We start from the raw sequence: 11,419 nt of genomic DNA on the forward strand, positions 1-11,419 counted from the left end.
AGATGTCCATGTGCCGCCTCTATGTTGGTTGAGGCAGGCAGGATTCCCTTGGGTACCATTTGTTGGCGGTCAAGGGAAAGGGAGGGTTTTGCCTTTTCCTTCTGCTCAAGATCCCCATGGACAATTAGTGGGCCACTGTGTGACACAGAATGCTGGACTCGATTCAGCATGGCTCTTCTTATGTTCCTATGTTCTTATTCTTATGTTTTGTGACTTTTCTCTTTCATGGAGCTGGGGTGGGTGTGGCCTGCACATGATGCATCAGGCCTGCAGGCCACCACGTTTGACAGCCCTGTTCTCTGAAAAGTATCTTGAACTACTTTAATCTGTATCTTTGCAAAGGTATTAATAAAAATAAGAACTTACCATTATTGCTTGCTTTGGCATTCTTAGCGAGCTGTGCTCGGGTGGCAGCAATCAAACTATCATGAGCCAGTTCTTGTACACGTAAAAACCATGGGGTACTGCTGTCTGTGCTATTATTTGCAAAGAAATTGTTCCCAGAATCGACTGCTCCATCCTGGACAAATACCAGGTGTTCTGAAGAAGATCCTATGCCTAGAAAAGAAGTTATCTTAAGTAATAAGCAAGATAAGCCAAACTACTTGTTAGGACTTAGACTTACATATTGTGCCACAGGGTTTTATGTGAAAAAACTTCACCATACTTTTCAAAGCAGTGAATCTCAAATATTATATCTCGTTTCTTAATAGTAAAAACTGATCTACCTATATGATAATTACCTGTCCGTGTTAAATTGAGGAGAATAAAGGAAGTGTTATCACCAGGCTGAAGATCCTGCAATAAGGTAGAAGTATCAGGACTTGGAAGAAGGTCAGGTGGTTTCTGTACTGCTTGTGCCCTTGTCTCCTCACCATCAGGGCCAACATTTACCTGGAGACTTCGCAGAACAGCCGAAGAAGAAGCATGCTTGGAAGAGTGAATATGGTTTGGGGAATCATCTGAAAGTTTAAAAAGCATCTAACTTAGAGCCATTGGTACATTTATTATAAAATCAATGTTAAAGCCTTGGTATCACACACAATGCTAATTATGTTAAAATATGCCAAAAAAAAGTCTTATAATATATGCATCTTATTTATCAAATTTCTACATTTCAACAGACTCTCAGACTCAGAGGCTTAGATACAATAAAACATACAATACCAGTATGAAAACACATCATGAACCAAATACCCTCCAGAAGAATTTGGTCCCCAACATTTTTGAAACATGGCCAATAGAGGGGAGATCTAACTTTAGCAGGAGAATATTACACTAATAGCAGCAAGAAATGTTTTGAGCATCAGCCTCCCTTTCTACTTCTCCTAACAAAATTATATTGGTTGAGCTAGATCCTGAAAAGCAATGCTCTTGGCATCAAACCATTAAGGCCGTCAAAGGTTAAAATCAGTATTCTAAATTGCACCAAGAGTTATTGCCACCAACAGAGGGCTTGCAATACAACTGTCTCTGGGTAATACTGACAATACTGTACTAACCGAAGTTTCCTACAATTCTTAAAGTCAGTGCCATTGCAGACATAAGGTTATAAAGTTATGAGTTATGGTCACAAGGTCCTCTTATCCAAGGAAAGCCAGGACTGATGCATCATTCAAAGCTAAACTACAGCCTTCCCGCTTCCAAAAAATGCTCCAACTACTGCTATAGTAATTGTCACAAATCCAGGAGGACCCCTAAATCATAGCAAGTGATCAATAATCACCAGAATCAGAAGAAAACCCCAATGTGCAAACAACATCTCGATTTTGGTAGACCTCAATTTCAACTCACAGTCTCTAGGTGCTGAGGCAGGGTTTCAGTTGCATCCTCAGCAGAACCTGGACTTGTGATGGAAAATAACGTATAATTGACATACTGGAGCTCAAACCATCAAAGGATTTCTCCAACAGCTTATTGCCATTATATTACCATTCAAGGAAACTGAATTTCCACTTATAGCCACAGCATATTATCAAAAATGTTTTCCAACAAAACATTTTAGTCACAATAGATTTCTTCAAAACTACAGTATCCTCCAAAGGTGTGATATTATAACACAACACAATACAAAATATTTTTGGAATTTATCAGATTTCAGCTTTTACCTGGCAATATTAATCTGTTGCATTGTGGGGATTCTGTAACGGGAAGAAGAGATAGACAGGTAATATTTTTAGCTTCTGATTCCACAAGCCCCTGTCCTAGTGGGATAGATGTGTTCTGAACAAACTGAACCAGCAACTGAAAAAAATAATACAAAACAATGATGTTAAGGCAGAAGTAAATAAGATAATAACATGTTTTTATATAATAGAATCTCTCTTGTTCAATATAAATTGCAAAAGATAATAAAACAGGAATACTTTATCAAATATACCTTTACTTCATAAAGAAAAAAAAATGTAACATTTCATCATTCAAACACGAACCAATAATTAAAAAATCAACATTCTACAAATGCAAGTATTTATTTATTTATTTATTCCATTTTTATACCGCCCTTCTCCTTAGATTCAGGGCAACTTACAACATGTTAGCAATAGCACTTTTTAACAGAGCCGGCATATTGCCCCCACAATCCCGGTCCTCATTTTACCCACCTCGGAAGGATGGAAGGCTGAGTCAACCTTTATTAACTACTAAAATTCTGAAATTTTACTGTTTTGCTACACAATGCATGATAACAGCAGTAGATATTGCAAGTCTTGTTCCTTGGCTATATCTACTATGAATATTAGCGTTTTATTGTGTAAGACCCATTCTTGAATTTTAATGAACAGTTTCATTACACAATGCAATCTGCATAACTTACCCAATAGTTTTTGTGGGATTGTAGTCATAATGCTGCCCAAATTACATGTAATGTATTGTACTTAAGCAGTTTATCATTTAAAAAAAAAACAAGTATCAGCTATGGAGATCCCACTAAATATTAGCAACAAGGAAGGGTTTTTGTCTACTTAGAGTGCAGGTTATAGAAATATAGAAGCAATTATATATTGAATCAAATTCACTACTGCAACAGTAGTACTGTACTCCACCCCAAGTCCTCGGAGAGGGGCAGCATAAAAGTCCAATAAATTAATTAATTATTATTATTTTACTGATAATGATAATTATTTATTATTTAATAATTAACTAATTAATTAATATCTGTACACAGATATATTTGTAGCGCAACAGAAAGAAAATTTCACGTCTGAATTTGTCTGGCCTTAATCACAACAATAGAAACCATCCCTGGAAATAAAAGTACTTTGCATCTGGCACCAACAGCAACTTTCTAATAAAGATCTACATAAATTTATTTAGGGTTTTTCCCATTATATTCTTTGGAGATTATTCCTAAGTAAATGTGTTACTCTACTGTCTACGTATAATAACATACTTGCAAATGACACTTTATAGATATAGGTTGAGTAATGTTGGAGTATAACATTGTACAAACATGTAAAGTACTATACACTGTATATCAATGACCAGGAATGCAAATCTGGTGCTAACCTCTGGTTTAGACTCTAACTCATCTGATAACATCGATTCAAGTTTCCAACTCCCAAAGTAGATCTAGGTAAGGCATATGTTTAGGAGATCAACATGAACAGTTTATACTGTGTTTATAAACATATTCCAGCCTTTCGGGCTAGTGAAAGTCATTTTAACAGAGAAGATAACAGAGAGTAATTCAATATAACCTGAAAAAAGAAGGAAAATTAACTAATTATACCACAGATATATAGTACTCTATTATATTATAATAAATTATAAAGCATAGACATGTATACTCTGTATAACTGTACTGATGGTTTTCTTAATATAAAACGGTACTATTTCTACACTGTACACTTTTAATTAGAATCAAGACCCAGATGAAGGTTTTTCTCCCAGAGATAAATATTTTCTGTACAATGGCTTGCTCTAGGATTTTGAATACGGTACATTTCTTTGCTTCAATCTAATTTACCAAATAGTCATTTTAAGGGATTAGAGGTTATTCTGGAAACTAAAAACTGGATACCAGCATTAAATAGCTTTAAGATCGTTCATTCTCCCTTGTTTCCAATTAAGAAGCTCCTGTTAGTATGGCATCAGAGTTTTCTATATTTAAAACTATGCTGAAACCCTTCAAGGTATACCAACCATCTTCAGTTAAGTTCTCTACATGTCACTGTTATTTAAGAATATCACTAGGCTTAAGATGACCTCAGCAAAATGCCACTTTTAGGTGCCATGGTAATGATCACACTTCATCTACTTGTTCCCCTCCCTCCACCTTTCACTATACAGTATTACAATTCATTACACTACCATAGAGCATCTGCAGGTCTGACATTAAAACCAGACCACAAAATAAAATTGTAACTGTATAACCAGATAAGAGAACTGAGTTTGATTGCTAACAGTAGCAAATATCACCAGAAATTTATGTTCATGAAGCAGAGAATTATTAAAAGAATCCTGGGCAAATGTAATAGATGCAAGATATACTTTTATTAAATACTAAAAACTCTTGAGATTTAAAAATATCAGATACAAAAAATATCCATATTTGGAATTATATAATTTTGAGATTTCAGAATACCAGAACTATTCACAATTCTTCCAATCTCGATTGTACAAAGTTTATTCATTTCAGCAGCATAACTGGAGAGGTGGTTTGGAAAGGGAAGGGTACAGTTTTGTTATTTTAAACCCGAAGTATGACATTTTAGATGATCTACTACAAATCACGTACTGTATTCAGTTCTTTCTGCCTGTATCCTTAATTCTTATCCTCAAATGAAATGAAAGTTTATTTTAAGTGTACTCATCTATTGTAATAAATTATAAAGCAAAGATGTATATACTCTGCATAACTGCACTGATGGTTTTTTTATTATAACACTGTACTGTTTCTACAATGTACACTTTCAACTACAATCAAGGCCCAAATAAAAGCTTTTTCTCCCAGAGATATTTTCTGTACAATGGCTCGCTGAAGGATTTTGAATACATTTCCTTGCTCCTATCTAATATACAGAATAGTCAGTTTAAGAGATTGATGTATTTTTTTTCAATTTTTATTCCTTTCCACAAATTTTATTTATAACAAAACACATACGCCTTAAAATATATCTATAAAATACATATACATTTTCAATATTTCATAAACCATTATCTTATTTTGCACTTTTTTCAACACCTATTATCTAACCCAACACACCCCTCTTCCAACCTTCATCCTCTTTCTCTCCCCCTTCTCCTTTCCTCCGTCCATCTTCGCTCTATTAACTCTCTAAATTTTCTCCTTTCCACTCCTTTACCTCCCCTTTCTACTTCCTCTCCCTCCCTCTAAAACTGTTCCCTGAGAGTCTCAGTCAACATATACAGTGGTACCTCTACCTAGGAACGCCTCTACTTATGAACTTTTCTAGATAAGAACTGGATGTTCAAGATTTTTTTGCCTCTTCTCAAGAGCCATTTTCCACTTACAAACCTGAGCCTCTGAAACTGTAACCATAAAAGGCAGGGAGAAGTCTCCCGTAGGGCCTCTCTAGATATCTTCTGGGAAGAAACAGGGCTGGAAAAGGCGGGGAGAAGCCTTCGTGGGGCCTCTCTGGGAATCTCCTGGGAAGAAACAAGGTCTCCACCCTCCCTGTGGTTCCCCCAATCGCACACATTATTTGCTTTTATATTGATTCCTATGGGAAAAATTGCTGCTTCTTACAAACTTTTCTAAAGAACCTGATCATGGAATAAATTAAGTTCGTAAGTAGAGGTACCACTGTATTTAACAAGCTAACATTATGCTCCTTATTTTTATACTAGCAGTGCCACTTCTCAAATAATTACTTTTGCTTCATTTCTATGTTTATAATTTCTATAACCTTGGCATATGTTACCTACTTTAATGCCAGCTAAGGAGATATTAATGTTATTAATAGCCTTGTGTTTCATGGGTCTCCCAACCACAGACAGATCATAAAACTCTTTGGGAAATCAGCCTGACCTTTTCTTTATACAAAAGCAATACATATCCCAGCCAAATTATACTGGTCAAAAAAAATAAAGGGAACACTTAAACAACACAATATAACTCCAAGTAAATCAAACTTCTGTGAAATCAAACTGTCCACTTAGGAAGCAACATTGATTGACAGACAATTTCACATGCTGTTGTGCACATTCAGCTTTGTACAGAACAAAGTATTCAATGAGGATATTTCATTCATTCCGATCTTGGATATGTTCTTTGAGTGTTCCCTTTATTTTTTTTTAGCAGTGTACAAAAGCAATACATCTCCCGGCCAAATTATATAGGTCGCCGCTATCCTCAAGGGATTTCCGAGCTGGTTACGACCTAAGATCTTTTTTTTTTTTTTTTTGCCCGAAGAGTCTGAGGCGATTCCTTACAAAGAGGCAGTTTAAGGATTGCTACACCGGGACGCGCCCACTCAGTCCCCAGCAAAAGGCTGGTGGGCGTCGTCGGTTACTAGGCCAGCTTGAGAATTCGGCAGCCGGTCCATCAAAGGAGCCACGTCCACCCGTACGTACGGTCAAGATAAAACTCGGCGGGACGCTGGGAGGCGAGAGAGAGTGACCTTGGTCGCGTCTGGTCTCTTTACTGGCAAGGCCAAGGCCGCCGAGGCCTCCACCACAACACGGAGCCCAGCGAGGGAAGAGCGGCTCCTCCTAAGGATGGAGTCCCCCCAAAAGGGAAAACACGGACGCGCTGCCGTGAGAAGGTTCCCTCTGCGGCTGTTTCTTCTCGTCCTTTTTCTCTCCGGGCCGGGAAAGATGCGACGGAGGGAACCTTAAACTCTCGCCTTTTCCCGGGACAATCGTTTCCTACCGGCATCTCAGGACCGTCCGGATGTGACGTGTCCAGCCGTCGGAAATTCCAACTTCCGCTCTAGGACGAACCATAGAGCGGGGGCGGTGGGGAGGTAAACAACTCCGGCAGCTGTGACGCACAGACTGAACTGAAGGCCTCGCGATGGGGAAAATGATTACAACAATTGATGTGCGTTGCCCACACCCGACTCTTGTTGAAGTGGCCTTGGCTGGCGCGGGCAGATAGAATGGAAAAAGGAGAGAGTAACTTTAGAGCAGGGGTTTCCAACCTTGGCAGCTTTTAAGACTTGTGGACTTCAACTCCCAGAGTTCCTGAGCCAGCTTCGCTTCTCTGGCTGTGGAACTCTGGGAGTTGAAGTCCACAAAGTTGCCAGAGGTTGGAGAGCTCTGCTTTAGAGACAAGGCAGTGACAATTTTCACTGTAATTTATTTCACTGTAATTTATTTATTTTATTTGTCATACAAATATAGTATTGTATTGTAGTATAACATAAGTATAAAGTAGAGATAGAAAAGATAAAAAGACATTAGGACAGGAACGGTAGGCAGCTTCCCCCGAAATGAAAAATAATGGGGAGTCGTGTCCTGCATGATGTGTACCTTACGTTTCACACTCCACAAAGTCACTTTAGAACTGGAAGTATTAACTACGGTAAATCTGCATTTGCTTTATGTTTTTTAAAAAGTGGATTTAGATCGCTGAGTTTATGGCAGGGATCTCTTCACGCCAAGTTGTGCCTGATTTTTCTGACATTCATCAGAAGTATCATATAGATCCGGCCACAAGAGATATGCATGGTTATAATATGGGTTTTTAATTATCTCTTTTGAATTGTTCTTTTAGATTTGTTCTCTTTGTTGTAAGCCGCCCACAGTCCTTAGGGAGTTGGGCGGCATATAAATTAAACTAGTAAATAAAGAAAGAAGTATATTTGCCATGTGTAGTTATCGAAGTTTCAAATGTACACACTTAGTGTCTGGATGCTATAAGAACATTAGGGGATAATTCCTTTCTACATATCTAATTTGTAACTGACCTTTGACTAGGCCAGCGTTTCCCAACCGGTGTGCCGCGGCACACTAGTGTGCCGCGAGACACGGGCAGGTGTGCCGTGAAGCTTCTAGGGAAGCTCCAGCTGGGCGGGGCGCTGCCGGCTCAAACCTGCTGGGCCCCAAAGGAGGAAGGCAGGAAAAAGGAGAGCTTAATTCTTCCGTTCCGCGTAAGGAGCTGGGCGTTGGAGTTTGGGGTGGGGAGCGATGAAAGTGCGGAGGCCGGCTCCGCGGCTGCCCCCACCCCCCAGTGCCTCCGCTCCCCTCGCGCCCCTGGCTTCTCGCCGCTGACGCCCGCCCGCCGGATCTGCCCCTTTCTCCAGCTCCTCCCGCAGTGGTGGCTGCAACGGCGGCGAGCGCTCGGAGAAAACCTTCTCACAGCGGAGGTCGGAGAAGGTTCTTTGGAACGTCGGGGGTGCGTGCGTGCGCGCGCCCTATCCCCCAGCCAGCCTACCCAGAAAAAGCTTTGCCGGCCTCCGCAGAGAAGAAAGGAAGAGAGAGAACAAGAGAGAGAAGGAAAGGAAGAGAGAGAAAGAGATATCAAGAGAGACAGAATGAGAGAGAGAGAGAGGAGAAAGAAAGAGACAGCAAAAGGGGGGAAGGAGGGAGAGAGAAAGAGAGCAAAAGAGAGAGGAAGGAAGGAAGGGAGAAAGAATGAGAGAGAGAAAGAGACAGCAAGAGAGACAGAATGAGAGAGAGAGAAAGAAAGAAAGAGACAGCAAGAGGGGGGAAGGAGGGAGAGAGAAAGAGCAAAAGACATGAAGGAAGGAAGAGAGAAAGAAAGAGATAGCAAGAGAGACAGAATGAGAGAGGGAAAGAAAGGAAAGAAAGAAAGAAAGAGACAGCAAGAGGGGGGAAGGAGGGAGAGAGAAAGAGCAAAAGAGAGAGGAAGGAAGGGAGAAAGAAAGCGATGGAGAGAAAGAGGGAGGGAGAGAGAAATAGAGCGAAAGGGAGGAAGAGAGATTTTTTTGTCCAAACTTCCCCCCCCCCCTCCCCCGGGCTCAATGTTCCCCAGGATTTTGAAAATGTGAATAATGTGCCGCGGCTCAAAAAAGGTTGGGAAACACTGGACTAGGCAAACCAATGGAGCATAGCTCTCTTACAGCACTGGGCCTTATATTTCTTGCCTTTCTTTTTTTTTTGTCTATATTTTCTACTGAACAAGCAGATAGACCGAAATGTGAGAACAGCACTTTACTGCATCTTATAAAGAGGGGTCTAAGCTACCTATAACTACATGGGGCTACCTTTGAAGAGTGTTCGGAAACTTCAGATCGTGCAGAATGCAGCTGCGAGAGCAATCATGGGCTTCCAACATGGGCACCAACATTCCGCAGTCTGCATTGGTTGCCGATCAGTTTCCGGTCACAATTCAAAGTGTTGGTTATAACCTATAAAGCCCTTAATGGCATCGGACCAGAATAACTCCAGGACCGCCTTCTGCCGCACGAATCCCAGGGACCAGTTACGTCCCACAGAGTTGGCCTTTTCCAGATCCCGTCAACGAAACAATATCATCTGGCAGGACCCAGAGGAAGAGCCTTCTCTGTGGAGGCCCCGACCTTCTGGAATCAACTCCCCCCAGAGATTAGGACTGCCCCCACCCTCCTTGCCTTTCGCAAACTTCTTAAAACTTACCTCTGTCATCAGGCATGGGAAAATTGATTCCCCTGGGCCATTTCTGCTTTATATATGGTTTGTATGAGATGATTGTTTTTATATTAATGGGTTTTTAATTGTTTTAATTTTGGATTTGTACTGTTTCTGTTGTTGTGAGCTGCCCAGTCTTTGGAGAGGGGTGGCATACAAATCTAATAAATAATAATAATAATAATAATAATAATAATAATAATAATAATAATAATAATAGTAACTGCACTATGAACTGTTAATCAAGATATCTTCCTTTAGCAACAAATTATTTCAGAATTTGTCAAAATTATGCAGTATATAAAAGAATAATGATTTTATATTAATTCTACTGAATATAAACCACATGTTTGGCAGGATTACATCGGGCAAATATCTGTTGCTAAGCACCCAGCCCCTCTGTTACTAAACACTCAGCCCCCGTTCCTTGCTACATCGCCAATGCAGGCTACAAGGAAGACATGGGCTAGGGGGCCAGAATTAGGTACTATGGTAATGTGAAGGTAGAAACGGGCGCCATACCTTCCCCAACGCATGGTCTTTCACTGCATGTTCTTTGTCTATATGTTGTGGAATGATCTACCCAGCTCTTCTTTGAATAAATAAAAGCTGATATTTTTCCAAGCCTTTTCTTGGGCCTCTCTCTTTGGTATTCTGGTGGTGACTCAAGTACATTTTGGGACCTTACATGTTTCTGGCCTCCAACGTGGGGCTCAAAGGCACAGTTTTCCTTCAAGGTGGCTGCATTCATCTCCCAACAAGCCAAACCCCTTTGAAGCTCAGCGGCCTTCACTATTGCAGATGGAAGAAACCACCTGGGACTAGCAGCAAAGTTAAAAATGCTCCTGACAAATTTGACCCAATGACTTCGATCTGGTTATTTGCTGGCAGATTCCAATTCCATCCAAACCTAAATGCCTTAAAGAGGATTGCACTGTGTGTGTTTGTGTGTAACTGAGCTCTTCTAGGTGAATAGGAATTATTTGAGGGTTGGGGAAGTGTTGTCTTGTGTGTGAGAGAGTGACTAAGACTTAGGAAATATCTACTAGAGGTTTGCCTACACTTTGAAAGGAGTGTGATTGTTAGAATGAGAATTTTGAGATTCAGGTGAGGGTTTGATCAAACTTGGAGCTAGCGGGAAATCCAAGAAATCCCTTAGGGAAAAAGGGATACTGTACCTGTTTAAAGGAAGTAGCCACCAATCTATGAAAGTATTGAGAATGAAGAATGATGTGTAGCCTCCAGAAAGAATAATTCAGATATATGGACTAGTCACCTGCACAGAGGATGGTATATATGGTTATAAAACTCCCATTTACATGCTGAATAGAATTATAAGTTTACAGGCAATGTTTGCAATAATAACTAATGCAACTGCTATTGTTCTAAATTTCATAGCTAAACAGTAAACTCTGTTTAAAACAGCAATACTGTATACCAGAATAGACTTGCTTTACCCTATTCCTTAGCAAAAGTAGGTGAGTGGAAAATTTAATTGTTTGCAACATTTATGACCAGGTGATAATTGCCACAGTGGGGAAGATTGCAAACATCACATTGCAGCCTTGGTCTGGGGCAGTTTGACTTCAACTAGTTTGGCAATATCTTCTCTGACTCATCAAGAATTGGGTTTCTAGTGTTGTTAACCTTTGGGAGGTCTACTTCTTCTCCCATTTCATTCTTAATTCAGTGCATAGTGTTTTCTATTCCTCCCGATAAACCAGTAATTATCATGGTCCTTCAGACCGACCCCATTAAATATGCATCCATAGTCTACCGTTGACAAGACGTATCCTGTTCTAAAAGAAAAGGGAGGAATGAAGGAACATAATACAGGAGAATGTAGAATAGGTAGAATTAGTGGGACATAATAGTAGAGTCA

General features: G+C 40.0%; 1 protein-coding gene across 5 annotated transcripts in view; it reads right to left on the reverse strand.

The window, feature by feature from the left end:
• ZNF410 (zinc finger protein 410) overlaps nt 1-6,897 on the reverse strand; it is an 18,353-nt gene extending 11,456 nt beyond the window's left edge. For 2 of the 5 annotated variants that reach the window (XM_070755105.1, XM_070755097.1), the window contains exons 1-4: nt 3,508-3,698; nt 2,109-2,244; nt 744-962; nt 367-558 (exon numbers count right to left, since the gene is read on the reverse strand). In XM_070755105.1, coding sequence (XP_070611206.1) covers nt 367-558; nt 744-962; nt 2,109-2,244; nt 3,508-3,540 — 580 coding nt within the window. In that variant the 5' untranslated portion in view covers nt 3,541-3,698. Of the gene's footprint in view, nt 1-366; nt 559-743; nt 963-2,108; nt 2,245-3,507; nt 3,699-6,537 lie in introns of those variants that run through there. The other 3 variants (XR_011559434.1, XM_070755084.1, XM_070755075.1) reach the window with 3 other exon arrangements.
• Between the last annotated feature and the right edge of the window lie 4,522 nt (nt 6,898-11,419).

The sequence above is a fragment of the Erythrolamprus reginae genome, chromosome 1, assembly GCF_031021105.1.
Source record: "Erythrolamprus reginae isolate rEryReg1 chromosome 1, rEryReg1.hap1, whole genome shotgun sequence".
NCBI classification, from domain to species: Eukaryota; Metazoa; Chordata; class Lepidosauria; order Squamata; family Dipsadidae; genus Erythrolamprus; species Erythrolamprus reginae.